Consider the following 19,868-nt stretch of genomic DNA (forward strand, 5'->3'; position numbering starts at 1 on the left):
TGTTCCTTCCAGAGTGTACTCTTCTTCACAGCAATGAACTCAGCAGAAAATCCATCTTCAAAGCGTGTCATGTATTTGTTCTGGTGTTTATATGTAAAACTGTATAGTAATGAAATAATGAAGGTAATGTCCCACAATAATGAGTATAATTTTAGATGTAAGGTACCCTTTGATAGTGAGGGGGAGAGGGTGAATCTGTATTTCTGGTGGTGAGTGAGGATTAGGGCTGGGCATATATTGATCTCATCCTATACCGGTTTCTAGACTACATTGTGATAACCTTTGGAAAACAATGGATATGGCAATACACCATGAATCACACTGTGTGTTTCTGGGATGCACATTTGCCTCAAAGCAGCCGGCAGAAAGCTTTGCTTCATGAAGGGCTTCTGGTTGATCGCTCGCCATCACAGTTGGAGATCTCTTTATCGGAGGAGACCGCGGTATATCAAAGGCAGGGGAAACTGCTCCAGCGCAGCAGACCCCCGGAAAAACCTCAAATCGAGCATTTTGAGGACATGGAATCTGGCAGGTGTCAAAAGTGGGCTCCCCCCTCCGTGGAAAGTTCTGTTTTTGAGCTCCGAGAATGAAGGGGTTGGAGCTGCGACACATCGGACAAAAAGCTTCCTGTGATTATACGAAACTGCGAGACTGTGAGGCATTAGCGGTCAATTCTTCCAACATCAAAAGGACTGTATTGTGTGTACCTTTTACGTTTGGATTATATATATGGCTAACTAAAGACCTGACTCCAAGAGTCACTAAATCTGAGATTTGCCCAAGGACTTGTTCCGATCATAATGCTGTGTTGACAGAGTTAAAATTGTCTCTACAGGGTACTTTTAGATGGCAGATGAATGATGTTTTACTGAGAAATGAATTGATTGTAAATAAAGCTCAAAAGACCCTAAAGGACTATTTTGAATTGAACCTGAATCAAGACAAGAAGTTGAAGAGGCAATTGCCCAAATGAAAATAGGCAAAGCACTGGGACCTGATGCTTTAACTTCCAAGTATTATAAAATATTTAAGGATTGGCTCATACAACCATTGATGGATGTTTGTAACAAAATATTAAAGGGGGACAAAGCACCCGAGTCCTGGAAAGAGGCCTTCGTCACTCTGATACCCAAACCAGATACAGATAGAGCTCAAGTAAGGAATCAGCGACCAATTTCCTTGTTGAATGTGGATTATAAAATATTTGCAAATATTTTGGCTACAAGATTGAAGAAGATTTTGAATAAGCACATACATAAAGATCAGTCAGGTTTTTTATCTGAGAGGCATATGGAAGATAATATTAGGAATGTGCTGGAAAGATTAGAGGCAAAAAAGAATCCTAAAGCAATGTTTATGTTTATTGATGCAGAGAAAGCCTTTGATAATGTTTCTTGGAGTTTTATGAAACAGAACTTGTGTAATATGGGGATCGGTCAAAATTTTTTAAATTGTATTAATGCAATTTACTTGGAGCAGAAAGCAAAAATTATAATTAACAATGTGGTCTCAGAAGAAATTAGGATTGAGAAGGGAACCAGGCAAGGGTGCCCACTTTCCCCCCTGCTTTCTATTTAATAATAATAATAAATAATAATAAATTTTATTTATATCCCGCCCTCCCCAGCCGAAGCCGGGCTCATTTCTGTCCTAGAGGTGCTGCTGAATATGATAAGGAATGATGAGGAAGTTAAAGGCATAGTAGTGGGAACTAAACAATATAAGTTAAAAGCCTTTGCTGATGATTTGGTATTGACTTTACAGGACCCTGAGTTCAGTGCAATCAAAGCACTGAAGATAATTCAACAGTCCGGACAAGTTGCAGGTTTCAAATTGAATAAGAATAAAACCAAAGTTTTTTTGGGGGAAATAACGATACATGAAAAACTTAATTTAGAGGAACCCACAGGGCTGAAGTTTGTGAAAAAGGTGAAATATCTGGGTGTAAATATGACTGCAAAAAATGCATTTGTACAAAGACAACTATGAAAAGTTATAGAAAAATATCAAAAGAGATTTGGATATTTGTACAAGGTTGAAACTATCTTTGTTGGGCTGAATTTCTGTGATAAAGATGAATGAATTGCCTAAGGTGTTATTTTTGTTCCAAGTACTCCCTATCATTGATAAGTTGAATTGTTTTAAGGAATGGCAAAATATATTATCTAAATTTATCTGGCAGGGGGAAAACCTAGAATTAAGTTTAAATTATTAACAGATGTAAAAGAGAGAGGGGGTTTCTCCCTGCCAGATTTAAGGATTTACTTTGAAGCTGCAGCCTTTTGCTGGCTGAAACAATGGTTTTTATTGGAAGATACGGATGTTTTGGATTTGGAACGTTTTGATAATGTATTTGGTTGGCATGCATATTTATGGTATGACAAGATAAAAGCTCACAAAGGATTTAAAAATAATATAATTAGAAAATCTTTGGATGATGTTTGGATAAGATACAGGGATTTGTTAGAAAGGAAAACACCCAGATGGATATCACCATTGGAAGCTAAGACCCATAAAAGGTTGAATATGAAAGATACATGGCTGAAGTATAATGATAGTTTGATGGAAGTAGGGGACCAATTTAGATTAAAATCTTATGATCCGTTGAAAGATAAATTAGATGATTGGTTCCAGTACATCCAGATAAATGAAATGTTTAAAATGGATAAGAAAATTGGTTTTCAAACAGAGAAATCCAAACTAGAAATGGAATTATTAGATACAAAACCAAAATACCTATCTAAGATGTATAATTTATTGCTGGAATGGCATACGAGAGATGAACAAGTGAAATCTGTAATGACAGAATGGGCCAGGGATGTGGGGCACAATATCATGATGGTGGATTGGGAGAAATTGTGGGAAAAGGAATTGGAAGAAACAAGATTTACCAACTATCGAAGAATGGCAGATGAAGATGATGGACTATATGGAACTTGCCGAACTGACTGGGAGACTCCGAGACGAGAGAGAAGAGATGGTGGAAGAAGACTGGAAGAAGCTTAAGGAATATTTGAAAAAATATGTTAATATTTAAATCTCAGAATAGTTCTGGAAGTGGATATAGGCTGTAGGGTTAGAAGTAGAAGATAGTGTATTTTAAAGTAATATTATTTGTAAGCGATAAAATATGAAGTTAATTTAAGTGTGATTTTAAAAAAAGATGGTTAGAAACTATGATATATTTAAACTGCTAAAGGTGAAGTAAAATGAAAATCAGATAGGTGGGACTTGCGGAAGCCCACCTAGCAATGTTTAGAAAAAGAAGGATAAGAGAATAATCTGTTTGCATTGTTTGTTTTTCTGTTTGTGTTCTTTATTTGTGTTATAAAATGAATAATTTTTTTGAAAAAAAGAAGAAAGCTTTGCTTTGTGAAGTCCCTGCAGATGCCAAGTTCCTGACTTCCCTCCCAGACGACAGGAAGCGACACACACACCTCCATTGCCCTGTGTCCTTCCAGCCTCTTTCCTCCCTTGCTCCCTTCTGCCGGTTTGTGTGCCTGACTTAGATATCCTGCGTGCTGTATTTTTTTACTGCTGAAACTGGATTTGCTCTCAGGAGCAAAGTTTTGTGCCTCACTGGGGACCCAGGGAGAACTGTATGCTTTGAAAGCTCAGTAAACTATTACTGAAGAAGTCCTGCTGCCCTGGAGTTGCTCTACTCAAGCGTGCAAGACGGTTTTTGCACCAAACTCTGTCACCCCCACCACCGCATGATCTCCAAGCACTGCTTCTTCACCAGAACTTCATCCCTTTCTCCTAAACATTCTGGGAAAAACTTGAAATGCTGTAATTTAATGGGAGATTTCCCCCCAAGCCTAATTGCAAGAGGGGAACGGAGGGGCTGCAGGGACCAGGGAAGTCTCCTGATGGGCCCATCTTCACTCTTGAACCCCATGGGGCAACCCCAGAGCTCCTGCCTATTCTGGGGTTTGGGGAATATAGTACTTTTCCATAGTCCCAGAAGTTTTTATTCAGTCATGCTGCTAGGGAGTTTTCCTACCAGAGGCCCACAGTGCATATTGCTATCCTACTGATGTTACTGTTGTTGCTGCTGTTGCTGTCATGGACTGGAGGGGTGCAGGGGGGGGAGGCACCAGCTGGGGAACACAAAAGGGAAGAAGGCTCAGAGCCCAGGGACTGATGGTGGGATGGCGATGAGCAGAAAGAGGGAGAAAAGGGAGCAGAATGGGAGGGGAGGTGTTGCAAGCTGAGGAGGAAACAGGGTTTGGTGAGCAGGAAGAGGCTGGGGCAGAGAGCTGTTCAGACTCAGAGGGAGGAGAAGGGGGGGCAGGAGACCATCAGAGGAGGCCATCAGCTGAAGCATCCAGGGAGACTCCCCCTCCTGCTGCGACCAGCTCTCCTCTCCCATGGTCTCCTAAAGCACACAGAGAGATCCATTTCAGACCCCATGAGCCTGTATATGACATTAAGAGGTATTTTTTGTCCCAACATACATCACTTTAATCTCATTGACAACGAACTGTATTTTATGCCCATTCACCCCATTTGGAGAAGTCCTTTTCGAGCTCCTTGCAAATTTTCTTTGAACAACCCTGGACAATTTACTGCCATCAGCAAACTTTGCCCCTCCCTGCTCCCTCCTAAGTCTAGATCATTTATGAACAAGTTGAAAAGCCGCAGGTCCCAATACTGATCTTGAGGGGACTCCGCTTTCTGCTCCTCTCCATTCAGAGAACTGTCGGTTTACTCTCTCGGTGCTTCAGAAAGAGGGCTGCTTCCAACTGGGGAGGCACATTTCTTCTAGGGGCACATTTCTGGAGTCCCCACGGTGCCCCCCAGCCTGGTTTCACTCGGCCAGGGCAGCTGCATTTTGCTTCGCTGCAGGTGAACCTTCTCCCTGCAACTTGGGATCTTAAAGGAACTGTGACGGGGGGCAGAGGGGGCACAGCTTCCCCACACTTGTGAAGGAGCCGTAGGAGGGGGGAGGCAGGCATAATTGGGGGGGAGTAGTGTGGAGCAATTAGCGAGAAGGAGCTTCTGGAGCCTGTGCTGCCCCCTCCCTGCCTGCTCCCTGAAACTTTCCTGAGCCTCTCCCCTTTTCATTTCAATGACTGGGGGTCCCGCACAGCCCTCAGGGCACCTCAGTATCTGGGGGGGGGGGAAGCTATTTTGTTTGCTGAGTGCAGGGACACAATCTTGTCTCATTGCGGGGTGTCAGGCTTTTAGGTAAGAGGCTCAGGGGGGAAAGCACTGAGAAGGTAAAAAACCTGGGGTGCTGATTTCCTCCACTGCCCAGCTCCCCAGGGGGCCGCACCCAGCGGTCCCTCCGGGGTCAGCAAAGAAGGAGAATCCAGGCAAGTTAAAGGAGCAAATATAATATATTAATATATTAATGTCATTGATACATGCGTATAAAACTTTAAATACAAACACCAAGACATTGCACTGAAACTTTCAATAAATGCACATGCATGCACTTTCCAAGAGTCTCATTCGAGAGCCAGTGGGGTGCAGTGCTTAAGAGTTTGGGACTAGAGAGACCTGGGTTCAAATCTCCACTCAGCCATGCAGCTCACTGGGTGATGGCTTCACAGCCCAACCTACCTCCCAGGGTTGTTGTCAGCATTAAACAATGAGGGAGAGAATGACTTAAGACCACACTGAGCTTCTTAAAGAAACAGGTGGTAGGTATATCAAGGCATCCAATAAATTTCACTAAGCAGAAAGGTAAGATTCTGCTCTTAGGCAAGAAGAATCAGCTGCACAAATATAAGATGGGGGATACCGGGCTTGCCAGTAGTACATGTGGAAAAGACCTGGGGTCTTAGACTACCATGAGTCAACAGTATGATGCAGCAGCAAAATAGGCTCTTATTCTAGGCTGCATCCAAAGAACTCAAGTGTCCAGCTCAAGAGAAGTAACAGCCCCACTTTCTTCTGCCTTGTTCAGACCACACCTGGAGTCCTGTGTCCGGTTCTGGGTGCCCCAGTTTAAGAAGGATTTTGACAAGCTGGAAGGTGTGCAGAGGGGGGTGAGCAAGACAATTAAGCGTTGGGAAACCAAGCCTTCTGAGGAACAGGAAGGGCTGTCAGGTGGAAGATTGAACAAGCTTGTTTTCACTAGCTCTGGAGGCTGGGACCCAAACCAATGGCTTCAAATTAGAGACGCCCTTGGAAAGTTGTGGACTCTCCTTCCTTGGAGGTTGTAAGGTGAAGTTTGAAGGCAATGTGTCATGGAAGCTTTAGTTGAGAGTCCTGCAGTGGACTAGACGACCCAGGGGTCTCCTGCAGGTCTAAAATTCTATGATTCTCCCCTGAATGAATTCTTTGATGGGCCATGAGCTTGGTCCTCTTACCGAAGCTCTTTTCACATTCCAAGCACTGATATGGTTTCTCACCACTGTGAATTCTTTGATGGGAAGGGAGACTTTGCTTCTGACTGAAGCTCCTCCCACATTCCAAGCACTGATAGGGTTTCTCCCCTGTGTGAATTCTTTGGTGGGAAGTGAGATTGGCTTTCTGGCGGAAACCCTTTCCACATTCCAAACACTGGTATTTTTTCTCACCACTGTGAATTCTTTGATGGGAAGCGAGACCGGAGCTCACATTGAAGCTCTTCCCACATTGGGAGCGCTGCTATGGTTTCTCACCACTGTGAATTCTTGGGTGTGCCATGAGATTGGTACGGTGACTAAAGGTCTTTCCACATTCCAAGCACTGATATGGTTTCCCCCCTGTGTGAATTCTTTGGTGGGAAGTGAGATCGGCTCTCTGGAGGAAACTCTTTCCACAATCCAATCATTGATAGGATTTCTCCCCGGTATGAATGCTTTGATGGGTAGCGAGATGGGCGCTTTTACAGAAGCTCTTTCCACGTTCCAAGCACTGTGAATTCTTTGGTGGGAAGTGAGATTGGCTCTGTGGCAGTAACTCTTTCCACATTCCGAGCACTGATAGGGTTTCTCACCAGTGTGAATTCTTTGATGGGAAGTGAGATTTTGCTTCCGACTGAAGCTCTTCCCACATTCCAAGCACTGATAGGGTTTCTCACCACTGTGAATTCTTTGATGGGAAATGAGACTTGCCTTCTGACTGAAGCTGTTTCCACAATTCACACATTGATAGGGTTTCTCCCCAGTATGAATTCTTTGGTGGGAAGTGAGACCGGAGCTCACAGTGAAACTCTTCCCACATTCTGAGCACTGATAGGGTTTCTCACCACTGTGAATTCTTTGATGGGCCGTGAGATTCGCCCTGTGATTAAAGCTCCGCCCACATTCCGAGCACTGATAGGGTTTCTCACCTGTATGAATTATTTGATGGGCTGTGAGATGGGTGCTCTGACTGAAGCTCTTTCCACACTGTTGGCATTGAAATGGCTTCTCCCCCCTGTGAATTCTCTGGTGTTTATGGAAGGTTGTGCTTGTATTAAAGCTTTGCCTACAATCCAAGCCCTGATAGGGTTTCTCCCTGCTGTGAGTTATTTGATGTGAAATGAGATGTGCACTCGTACAGAAGCTCTTTCCACATTCCAAGTATTTCAGTGGGTCCTCCCCTGTGGGAATTATTTCCTGTGAAGTGAAGCTTTCATTCCAACAGAGAGTTCCCCCCCATTCAGAGAACTGAGAGGGTTTCTTCTCAATAGCATTTCTTCGGTGGGTAGTCGAATGGGAGCTTTGACTGAAGCTCTCTCCACACTCCAAGAGTGGCAATGGCTTCTCCACTGTGTGGATTCTGTCATGGGTGTCCTCGCTCTCAATTTCCAAATCATCACCACCTGCAATGAAGAAATGGATTAGAGCTGCAGGAAGAAATGGAGTGCCACTGTATTGAATATTGATCACTAACCTTTTGATAGAGGAAGAATTCCATGCATCAACACTGCTGACCACACACTAGAGGTGGTCAGTGTTAGAAACAGAGATAGGACAGCTATAACATAAAGAGGACCTTAAACCTAGGTTTTGGGCTAAAAAATGGAATGTCCATATGCACTCTCTTATGAGAAAAAAACACAGCTGAAAAGGAATGAGCAGCAGCTAAAATAATATGTTCATTTATCACATGGTCTAGTCCTTCCCCTGCCCACCCCCCTGATTTTTAAAGGAGGTCTCTCCTTCAGTCTTCAAAGAGTAGCTGGAAGTGGGGAGGTAGAAAAAGGTCCTCCTTTCCTTCCACTCTGCAGTTTTAATCCGAAATCTTAGGTTCTGCGAGCAGAGCTCGGAAACTGCTCGTGTCTATGACATTCCCTGTTGCAAAATGCGCCTAGAACCATGCGAGTTTCAGCCGCTGGAGGTGGTGCATGATTTTGTCTACCTAAGAAACCAACAACTTCTTCATTGATCCTGACCTGGACAAGTGTACTGGCGAGGCAGTTCCGGCAATGGCTCACCTCTCCAAAAGAGTACAGTGGTACCTCTGGTTAAGAACTTAATTCGTTCTGAGGGTCTGTTCTTAACCTGAAACTCTTCTTAACCTGAGGTATCTCTTTAGCTAATGAGGCCTCCCGTTGACGCCGTGCCACTGCTGCATGATTTCTGTTCTCACCCTGAAGCAAAGTTCTTAACCCGAGGTACTATTTCTGGGTTAGCAGAGTCTGTAACCTGAAGCGTCTGTAACCTGAAGTGTCTGTAACCCGAGGGACCACTGTATGGGTGAATGGGATGCTAACCAATACCAAGATGAAGGTCTATCAGGATTGTGTGTTGAGCAAGCTGCTTTGTGAAGTGAATTGTGGGCAATTACAACCATCAGAAACAACCCCTCAATGCCTTCCACAAGCTCTGTGTCAGGAAGATTTTGGGCAATACAAGGCTGGACAGTGTCAAACAAAGATGTGCTTTCCTAACCTCAAATTCCTAGCATGTTCCCATTCCATTCTCAGCAAGGTCTATGCTGGCTTCATCATGTCCACGGTCAAAACATGCTGATAGCCCTTCATTTAAGGTCAATTTTGGGGGTATTAGAATCCTAGATGCTGCAAGTGGCCCTGTTGACCTCCATCGAAACCAGGGAGCCTTATCATAGAGAGATATGCATGGAATTTCCAAAGAGAGATTAGGATCCAAAAGGGAGCCTTACTGAGAGAGGCCATGATCCCATGATTCTCCTCCATGACTTCCTTATGCAGAGCTCTCTGGTCAGGATCCAGCAATGCCCATTCCTCGTCTGTGAAATGAACAGTGACATCTTCAAAGCACACTGGACCCTAAGAGAGAAATGAAGAGGTCCTCTTTAGAGAGCATAAAGATTATCCGCTACACATTGCTGTTTCTTTCTGCTCATTAAATGGTGTTTTGTTTCAATGGGACCGTCCTGCTGCACGTTTTGATTGTGGGTGCTGCTTTTAATGTCTCAGTGGAATTCTTTTCTTGTGTGATTTAGTGATGGACATTAATCTTTGTGTAAATGGAAGGAACTCTTCATTGTGTTCTGGAAATCCTTCTGTCTGTGCCAGATGGAAGGATTCCCTCTCTGCTACCCATGTCTTGTTCTTCGGGGGGGGGGGGAGACCCTTCTGATGCCCTAAAGACAACTTCAAGAAGTGCATGGGGGGAGGAGAAAGGGGGGAAAGCCCCTTTGTGCAACTGATGTAAAAGGATAGGTGAATCCTGGGAACTGTTTTTTAGGCTTTTTGAACTGCTTAGAAGTCTATTTTAGCATTCAATGATAACTCTAGAAATAAAACAACCGTGACTTATGAATTATCTTACTGACCTACAGAAGGTGAGTTAAGGCAAGGTGGCTGTTCCTTATTCTCAGCACATTAAGTTTCTCGAATGGCATTCCCAGCCTCTTGGCTTCTGTCTAGGCTGCCCTTGACAAAGATTCCTTCAGAGCAGCTTGGACAGAAGCCAAGAGGAGGAGAGAGATTCTTTGGGGGCCAGAGGCACCCTGGCTGCCCCCCCCAGTCACCTTCCCCACAGGGCTCCCTCCCTCTACCTGAGCTGCTTCCACAGCCGTTGCTTCTTCCCCACCAGGAATAGATGGAAGAGGAGGTCTTGCTGGCATCATCTGGTCACCTGCAAGAGACAAAGGTAAGTGGGAAGCCAGGAGTGCAGCTGCTCTCCAAAAAGTCTCACCTTCTGAGTGCATCTGGACATTTGGACCCATTTCATAATTTAGTTGGGTTAAAAATACATCTCCCTCCTTGGTTGTTCAGTTTCTGTTAATTGATTCTCATGGGAAACTTGCAGATTCTGGCTTCAAACAATTAACTCAAGGCAGTGTCAATTTACTCTTGGCAGAAAGCCCAGGTCAGCTTGACCTAGAAACTGCTTACTCTGATTGGTTAACGACCAGCACTCAACTCTGTTATCTAGGAATGCTAGCTCAGTTTGAGTGAGGTGTGTTAGGAGTAGAAGTGCTGTGTATGGTTTTGAGAGAGAGAGAAAGAGAGGATTTATTTTGCTTTTATTTGTATGCAGAAACTCTGCTGGTTTTATTTTCTCCTTTTTAATAAATCCTGTAAATAGTTATTCTGAGTCTAGCTGACTAGTCATTACTGCCGCAACTAGCTTCTTCGCTGTGCAGGAAAACTCTGCTACGTTTGGGCTAAAGCCAATAGGGCTATGCCTGACACTTCAAAGTTCCATGAGGTTATGGGCATTGTGCTGCCAGCCTGAGTTGCGGTAGTGTCAGCATCAACGGCGTTGGTTCCAGTAGTTCCAGAAGTTGTTGTTCCTGGCTGGTTCCTGACCGTGGTGAGCTGGTGACGCAGCGGACAGAAGGACAACAGCTGCAGCGTGTGAGTGCTGGGTGCTGTGGTTCCTGTTCTCTCTCTCGGTGGTCGTGAGTAGCTGGTTCCGGGTTCCAGGGACATCGCTCTCAAGATGGCCTCACAACCAGTTCAGATGGCTTTTGAGCGTCTGAATGACTCCAATTACTTGCTGTGGTCGGAACGCATGCAGGCAGTGCTGCAGAGGGATCGTCTCTGGCAAGTGGTGAGTAAGTTTCCTGTGAAGCCTGATGATGAAGACCTTGATAAAGACCAAAGAGCAAGGGCCACAATTGTCTTGGGGCTGGAAGATTCCCAGTTGCCGTATGTGAGGGGAATCAAGACAGCTAGAGGTGTGTGGCGAGCACTTAAAGAACTCCATGTGCGTGAGACAGCGGTTTCCAAGCTGTTCATTCGCAAGGCATTGTACAAGGCAATGTTACAGCCTGGGGTTACAATGCAGGAACACCTACACAGTTTACAGTTAAAGTTTACTGCGCTACAGGAAAGAGACTGTGCGTTAGACCAGCAGGAGAAGGTGGCTATTATTTTGAGTTCTCTCCCGGAAAGCTGGGAAAATTTAGTTTTGTCTCTAGAAGGCATGCAGGAGCGTGATTTATCCGTCAGTTACGTTACTGGGCATTTGATTGAAGAATGGCAGAAGAGGCAAGAAAGGTCGTTTGCTGCAGAGGCTTCTACAGGCAGGCGGTTTGGAAGGAGTTCTCATGCCGTGCCAGAGGTGAAGCAAAAGCAGCGTACCGGTGAGGAGTCAGCGTTTGCTGTTAGGCGTTGTTTCCGATGTGGGTCTTCAGCGCATCTAAAACGACAGTGTCCGGAGTTGGTCAAGTCTCAGTTGCCGGTGCAGGAGCAGAGACGAGATCAGCAGCAGCAGTGGAAAAAGAAATTCTTCAAACGAAAACAGTCGGCTCAGCTGGTGACCGGCGAGGTCAAGATTGCTGATGAGAAACAAGAGGTCTGGGTGGTCGATTCGGGAGCATCTCGCCACATCGTAAACTCAGATGACTTGTTTGTTTCCAAGAACTCAGCACAGCGCAGCCAGGTGGCTCTAGCAGATGGAAGTACTTCCGAAGTGATTTCGGGGGGTGCAGTTTTTGTTCCTTGTCTTCGTGAATGTCTGCAAAATGTACTGTGTGTGCCTTCATTAAGGAGCAATCTGATGTCTGTAGATTGTTTGCTAAAAGCTGGGTTTAAAGTATATTTTGAAGGAGACAGTTGCATCATTAAGAAGGCTGGTGAGATTTTAGGCACTGCTAAGTCAGAGGGAGGCTTGTTTTGGCTTAAAGCAGGATCTCAAGCTGCAGCAGTAGTCAGTAAATCTCAGCCTGCAGTGAATAACAAAGCTATACATGACAACTGTGTGCACTTATTGCATAGGAAAATGGGGCATGCTTGCTGGAAAAGTGTACTAAAAATGTCTGAATTGGCTGATGGGGTTGATTTAAAGAGTTGTAACAAGTACCTTGATTGTAATGTTTGTAAAAAGGTTAAAACCCACAGAGTCTCTTACCCCAGAAGTGACAGAGTTAGTGAGTCACCGCTACAGCTGGTTCACATGGATGTAATTGGTTCATTTGCTGTAAGCAGGGGTGGATCGCGTTTTTCACTAACAATTGTGGATGACGCCACACGTTATTCTTGGGTTTTTCCCATGAAGAATAAGGGTGACGTGTTCACTAAGTTTAAAGGCTGGGTGGCATCTGTGGAAAGATTTCTGTCCACTAAACTTAAAAGGATTCAGACGGACAGAGGTGGCGAATTTATGTCAAATGCTTTTAGAGATTGGTTACAAAAGCGTGGCATCGGGCATAGAAAAACGAACGCTTTTTCCCCAGAGGAGAATGGCGTTGCAGAGCGAAAAAACAGATCTTTACAAAATATGATGTTTGCCATGCTTGATGATGCTGATTTGCCCATGTCTTATTGGGGGGAGAGCATGCTCACCGCGTGTTATCTCCAAAATAGGCTTTTTCATCAAACAATAGGTACAACCCCGTACTTTAAATTGTTTCAGAAAAAACCCAAAATTGACCATTTGCATGTGTTTGGATCAAAAGCCTGGGTATTAATTCCAAAACAAATGAGAAAGAAGGGAGATCCTAAGACCAAACAGTTAGTGTTTGTGGGTTACCAGGAGCTGGGAAAAGGTTTCCGCTTTGCTGAAGGGACAAATGGCATTGTGATCTCCAGGAATGCCAGTTTTTGTGAACATAGTGGCTGGGAGAGACTACATGCCAATACTGAGGTTTGGTTTGAACCTTCCCAGGAGCTTCATGACTCTGAAGGTAGACACAGGGAGTCAGAGTCTGAGGGGGAGGAAAGTTCAGATAAGAGCTCTCAAGAAAGTGGAGTTAGCCAGAGACCAGTTGCTAAGCAACAAAAGAGAGGTCGTAGTTCTGAGGAGGAAAGTGGGTCAGAAGAAAAAAATTCTCCCAGAAGATCTAAAAGACAAAACAAAGGAGTGCCTCCGGTGCGTTTTTCTCCTGATACTGCAAATGTTTTTAGTGTGATTGCAGAACCCAAGCGTTTTCAGGAGGTGTTAAAGTTACCAAAAGAGGAGGCAGAGCTCTGGAAACAGGCAATGGAGGAAGAGCTGTCCTCTCTGAATGAGCACAAGGTTTTTACACCAGTAGCAGCGCCTGAGGGGGCAAAGATTGTAGGCTGCAGGTGGATGTACAAACTTAAACCTCTGGTGACAGGAGAGTACAAATACAAAGCTCGTTTAGTGGCACAAGGATACTCTCAGAGGCCTGGAAAAGATTATGACGAGACTTTTTCCCCTACTGCTAAGGCGGACAGTATAAGGCTGATTCTAACGCTTGGAGCAAAGAGAAAACTCCTGTTAAACCATTTTGATATCCAGACTGCATATTTACATGCATCAATATCAGAAGACCTGTATCTAGCCGAACCGCCTGGTTATGAGACAGGTTCCAATAGAGTGTTAAAATTAAACAAAGCTCTATATGGTCTCAAACAGGCTGCAAGATCTTGGAACAAATGTTTCCATGAGGCCTTAGTGTCATTTGGTTTCAAGCAGAGTACAGCTGACAATTGTGTTTATGTACGTGGTACAGGCAGTGATCAAGAGTTTTGTCTGATCTATGTAGATGATGTATTGTATGCCTGCAAAACAGATAAACAAACTAAGAGGTTTGCCAAACAATTGTCCAGTAAGTTCAAAGTGAAAGACTTAGGCCCGGTTAGGACATATCTAGGGTTGGAAGTGTGCTGGGCCCAAGATGGCAGCTGCCTAATTAGTCAGCAGAACAAAATTAAACAACTACTGACTACATACAGCATGCAGGATTGCAAAGGGGCACTGGTGCCTATGGATCCAGGTTTCATAAAAACACTTCATACAGATGAGAGTCCTGAATTTGAACATCCTGATGTATATCACTCTGTAATTGGAAGTTTATTGTATCTAGCACAGTGGTCCAGACCTGATATTAGTTATGCAGTAGGCATATTAAGTAGATTGGTCTCAAAACCCACACTAAATGCCTGGAAAGGGGTAAAACAAGTTCTGAGATACCTCAAACAGACAATTGGCTATATGTTACAATTAAATTCTTCAGAGGATGAAATGTTGAGTTGCTTCTGTGATAGTGACTGGGGAAATTTGCCGGATAGAAAATCTGTCACAGGACTGGTCATAATGGTCGGTGGAGCTTTAATCAGCTGGCGGTCACGCAAGCAAGACGTTGTAAGTGTGTCATCAACGGAATCAGAGTACGCCGCATTGAGTGAATTGTGCAACGAGGTGATTTATTTCAAGCATTTGTTAGCAGATTTAAATGTAAATTGTGGAGAACCAGTACAAGTTTACATTGATAATCAAGCTTGTATAACTTTAAGTAAAACAGAGGGTTTCAAATCACGTTCTAAACATATCTCTGTAAAATACCAAAATGTGCGTTGCTGTGTACAAGACAATATAATCACCTGTACTTATGTATCAAGTGAAGAAAATGTAGCAGATGTGTTAACTAAACCATTGGCAAAGGTAAAGAACAAGCGAATGTGCAAGGGTTTAGGTTTGCTGGAAAAATGATCTTCTACATAGGTGTATTTGATGTTAATTGTCCAGCAGAATCTGTGAGGGGGTGTTCAGTTTCTGTTAATTGATTCTCATGGGAAACTTGCAGATTCTGGCTTCAAACAATTAACTCAAGGCAGTGTCAATTTACTCTTGGCAGAAAGCCCAGGTCAGCTTGACCTAGAAACTGCTTACTCTGATTGGTTAACGACCAGCACTCAACTCTGTTATCTAGGAATGCTAGCTCAGTTTGAGTGAGGTGTGTTAGGAGTAGAAGTGCTGTGTATGGTTTTGAGAGAGAGAGAAAGAGAGGATTTATTTTGCTTTTATTTGTATGCAGAAACTCTGCTGGTTTTATTTTCTCCTTTTTAATAAATCCTGTAAATAGTTATTCTGAGTCTAGCTGACTAGTCATTACTGCCGCAACTAGCTTCTTCGCTGTGCAGGAAAACTCTGCTACGTTTGGGCTAAAGCCAATAGGGCTATGCCTGACACTTCAAAGTTCCATGATTGGTGCTCTTGGCCCCAAGTGTCTCCCCCCCCCCCCCCAAAAAAAGACAAGAACCCATGGATTCGTTTTGATATCCACAGAAAGGGACCAAACGGAGAACGGACTCCTTCCTTACCCAGCAGCCTCTCTTTGGTGTCCAGCGGAGTCCTTTTGGTCTCAGAGGAATCTGGGCCCATTTCTGCAAACAGATCCTGTCTCTGAAATAGCAACAAAGATTCAAAACAGAATCTTTAGAAAAGGAATGACAGAGGCAAAAACTGAAGGGCAATCTGATAGCATTCAATGGCTGCTTTCCAAAAAAAGGATGGAGAATTTTCAGATACCCTCACTCACGTTCGGAGCCCCTTGGGAGTATCCAGAGGAAAGTCTCTCTCACCTGCTTTCTCTCCTCTGCTTGACTCAGGAGGAAACCTTCGGCCAGGGCCACTGCCTGGGAACTGGTCTCTGCTCCGCATTCCCTCACCCAGTTCTCCATCTCCAGTGGAAGGACAGCCAGGAAGTGCTCCAAGATCACCAGGTCCAGCATCTCAGCTTTCGTGTGCCTTTCTGGCTTCAGCCATTGATGGTAAAGGTTGTAGAGTCGGCAGCAAAGCTCTCGAGGTCCTTTGGTCTCCTGGAAGCAGAACTGCCTGAACTGCTGGCTCTGCACCTCTGAGCGGAGAGTGTCCTCCTCACCCAGGATCTTCAGCACAGTTTTCCCCCAGAATCCCCCACTGCTCCCAGTTCTGATGGCATGGCCTCTTCCTGCTTCAGGGCCAGCTGAGTCTGGCTCATCCATCTGTGCTCTCAGGAAGCCTCCAAGAGAGAGAATCCCTTGATCTTCTGCCAAGCTCTGTCTGTCCGAATTACAGGTCCTTGCAAATTCTACAAAGCAAATACATTGTTTTGTTACAAAACTGACCTATTGCCTGGAAAAGAAAGATGTTCCGTGAGGAAGTATGTATGAGTCTTGGAAGAGCCAGCTCTGGACTGCACCACAACCCAGACTCTTGAGGTTTCTTTAGAAAGGAGAAGGAAAACGTATTTCCCGCTCCATGAAATGCACCTGAGCATAAGGCGCACCTAGTTTTTAGAAGGGGATGCAAGAAAAAAAATATTTTTAAAGGGAGCTCTGAGCAGAGCCTGTATGCACCCCAGGCTCTGCTCAGCGCTCCTTTTCCGCATGCTCTTTAAAGGGTGCACGGCTCCTGGGGGCTTTTCTGTGAGGAGGGAGAAGGGACTGACTGGCCGTATCACTCCCTCCTTGGGGAAGAGCCCGCAAGAGCCATGCGGAGCGTGTGTGTGTGGCTTTGGGGGGCGTTTCCCGCCTGCCTCCCGCCTGCATTCGCTCCATAAGACGCACACACATTTCCCATTTTTAGGAGGGAAAAAGTGTGTCTTATGGAGAGAAAAATATGGTAAGTCTCCAGCCCTCTTAGAGGGAAAGTGGCCGTGCAAAATGTGCAGGGAACTGCTGGTCTTTCTGAGAGATGAATCAGCCTGGTTGCTCCTGCCTTTCAGAGTTTTCAGTCAAGGAATGAAGTCAGAACTGTGATTGACAAGTGACTCATTTGTACTGAGTGTTATCTGAGCATTGGATTATAGTGGAGGTCCTAACTCAGGGTTCCTCAAGAGTTGCTCTCTTGCCCAAACCCATTTCAGGGCCCATTTATTCCCTTATCTGGCTAACTCCTGAGGGCCAAATGACATGTGGGTGGGGTCAAAGGACAACAACACTCAAAAGCAAATAAAGTGGGACTCGCCTTTCTATGCGTGTAATGTGTTTTCAACTGTTCTTATTGCTGTTTTTTAAATTTTGTAATCTGCTCTTGGAAATTCGGGTGATGGGCAGGGAACTACGATTAATGATGATGTTACATTGCTTAACATGCCCGCGCCCCAGTCATGAATACTTGAGGACACTCCTGGGTCCATCATGGTCGCTTGAGGCCCATGTCCAGCTCAGGCTAGTTCCCCACCCCACAGACCTTTTGGGACAGAGAGGACATGGCCCTGGTCCTCTCTGTTCTGCATCAGATGGGATGGTGGAACTGCCTTGAAGGCGACTCTGGAACTGGTCCAAAACACAGCAGCCAGATGATTGGCTGGGCTGCCTCTCTTTATGAATGGCATTTCTCTCCCACCTCTTTGTCCAAGGAGATCAAGGCGGCATCCATGGGTCTACCCCTCCCCACTGAGCCCCCCCACAACAAACACATTGGATTCCTGTTTTAAAAACCGTTGCACTGGTTGTTTCCTTTCCAGCAGGACCTCTCCTGCTCTGGATGCTTTGGCTTGTGAGACCTCCAGTGGTGCTTTCATGGAACTATAGAGGTGGATGGCACCCCAAGGATCATCTAGTCCAACCCCCAGCAATCTCAGAGGCCACACTTGCATCTGGAGGAACTAAGTGTTAGAATATTTCCGTTCCACCTTAAGGGACAGGCAAGACTGTTGTGTGTCACATGCCTGTTTACACTCCAGCACAGCTTGCTGGGAACTTCTCTTTGTGTACAGTGGTACCTCAGGTTACAGACGCTTCAGGTTACAGACACCGCTAACCCAGAAATATTACCTCAGGTTAAGTCCTTTGCTTCAGGATGAGAACAGAAATCGTGCTCCGGCGGTATGGCAGCAGCAGGAGGCCTCATTAGCTAAAGTGGTGCCTCAGGTCAAGAACAGTTTCAGGTTAAGAAATGATCTATAATGAAATTAAGAAGGTCCTAAAGTGGACATTTGTAAAGAAGCCGGAGGCCTTTCTTCTGGGCATGGTCGACCAAACGATTCCAAAGAAAGACAGAACCTTTTTTATGTATGCAACCACGGCAGCAAGAATTCTTCTAGCAAAGTATTGGAAGACTCAAGAACTACCTACTCTGGAAGAATGGCAGACCAAGGTGATTGAATTTATGGGACTAGCAGAGATGACCGGCAGAATCCGTGATCAGAGGAGAGAGACGGTGGAAGAGGACTGGAAAAAATTTAAAGTTTATCTTAAGAACTTTTGTAAAATTTCGGAATGTTAAGATGTCAAGGGTTATGAAATTAGAGAATTATAGCTGTTAAAGTTTAAACTTAAGAAAATTTATAGAAAGTTGTCTCATTAAAATTGAAAGAAGGATTGCTAAAAGCTATTTTAAAAATAAGGGTGCAGTGAAGGGAAGGTTTGGGGAAGTCGTGTATGTTTGTTTGTATGTTTTTTCTTCTTCTTTTCCTGGTTATGTTGTTATTCTTTACGTTGTTAAAATCAATAAAAATTTATTTTTTAAAAAAAAGAACAGTTTCAGGTTAAGTGCGGACCTCCAGAACGAATTAAGTACTTAACCCGAGGTACCACTGTATAGATTTTGTTTATGCTGTCTTGCTTTGGACATGAAGGAGAGCAGACATGATTCATTTCTCCTGATGTATGCTGAATAAACTGCTTGCAAATCTGCTCACATATGCCTCTCCAGCCACTTCTGTTGTGCGTTTACTCTGCTGAGTGTGCGTGCCCAGCTGAAGACTGAAGACTGCTGAAGCTCAGTCACAGTTTCATGCTGATCCAAGGCCTGGAGATGGCCCAGCACAGCTGGGGGCCTGCCATTTGCCCCCAATTCCTTGGCTGCATCCCACCACTAAGCACTGGAGGAGAAAATGAGCCCTGCAGGATCAGGCCAGAGGGCTGCCTCCTATGCGGGAGACAGGGCAGAGGATTCCCCCATCTCCCTCTCCTCCTCTTCCTCCTCCACGGATTGGCCTCCTCCTCTTTGAACGCCACCTTGATTGGTGGCCTCTGCCTCTTGTGGGAGGGAGTTCCACAGGTTTACTCTGCCCTGCAAGAGGAAGCGCTTTCGCTTCTCTGCATTCCTTCCTTCCTTGCTTGCACAGGTGAGGTTTTAGGGACCATGGTATATTTCATGTCCGAGTGTTTCCATCCGCGGCCAACCTCTGTTATACAAGGGGACTGATCCATACATCTGAATGGGGTTTCTCTGCATGCATTTCCCCGCTCCTGGATCCAAGGGGTCAGCAGCGCATCCATGCAAAGGAAGAGCAGAGCTGCCGCCCTCCTGCGCCCCTCCGCGCCCTGACTTGCCCCCCTCTCGCCATGCAGCGCTGGGACCCCCCTCCCTCCCCATGGGCCCTGTCCTGGGAAAGAGGAGACTCACCGGATCCCAGCAGGCGCCCCCAAACAGCCTCTGCAGAGCAGAACCAACGGGACCCCCACACGCCCGACTTCTTGCAGGAAAGGGAGGGGTTGGGCTTTCGCTCTGGGGGAACCTCCCCCCCCCCGTCTTACTTTCCTGTCTAGGATTCCAGCTCGTTTCCGTTTAACCCTCGGCAAGCCGAGCGCACCCAACTCACGCCTCTCCCTCTCCCGAGAGCCGGAGCATCGCGCACCAATGGCATCCCGAGAAGGCGGAGGAGGAGAGGTTTATGGATTACTTCCGGCAAGGGATACATTCAGTTTTGGACAGCACTGAACGGCCCCCTAACAGCTGGCCTCTGAACACGCGTCCTAAGAAATCCTCACTGGCTCTAGATCCGTTTCTGATCGCCATTCAAAGTGTTGCTGCTGACCTTGAAAGCCCTAAATGGTCTCAGCCCGAGGAAAACATTTCCGCGAAAAGACCAAAACTCCGGCATGTAACCGC

General features: G+C 45.4%; 2 protein-coding genes across 2 annotated transcripts in view; one reads left to right on the forward strand and one right to left on the reverse strand.

Annotated features, from left to right (window-relative positions):
* LOC309378725 (uncharacterized protein) overlaps nucleotides 1-19,868 on the forward strand; it is a 98,191-nt gene that overhangs the window by 13,931 nt on the left and 64,392 nt on the right. The gene's annotated exons all lie outside the window — the stretch shown is intronic.
* Nucleotides 5,687-19,458, reverse strand: LOC309378670 (uncharacterized protein). The gene is made up of 6 exons (XM_081927181.1): nucleotides 19,383-19,458; nucleotides 15,629-16,116; nucleotides 15,368-15,449; nucleotides 9,907-9,986; nucleotides 9,046-9,172; nucleotides 5,687-7,741 (listed from the first exon to the last, which is right to left on the reverse strand). The coding sequence occupies exons 2-6, from the start codon at nucleotides 16,028-16,030 to the stop codon at nucleotides 6,567-6,569; spliced, it is 1,866 nt and encodes a 621-aa protein (XP_081783307.1). The 5' UTR covers nucleotides 16,031-16,116; nucleotides 19,383-19,458; the 3' UTR covers nucleotides 5,687-6,566.

The sequence above is a fragment of the Podarcis melisellensis genome, assembly GCF_964234715.1.
Source record: "Podarcis melisellensis genome assembly, chromosome: 10".
NCBI lineage: Eukaryota > Metazoa > Chordata > Lepidosauria > Squamata > Lacertidae > Podarcis > Podarcis melisellensis.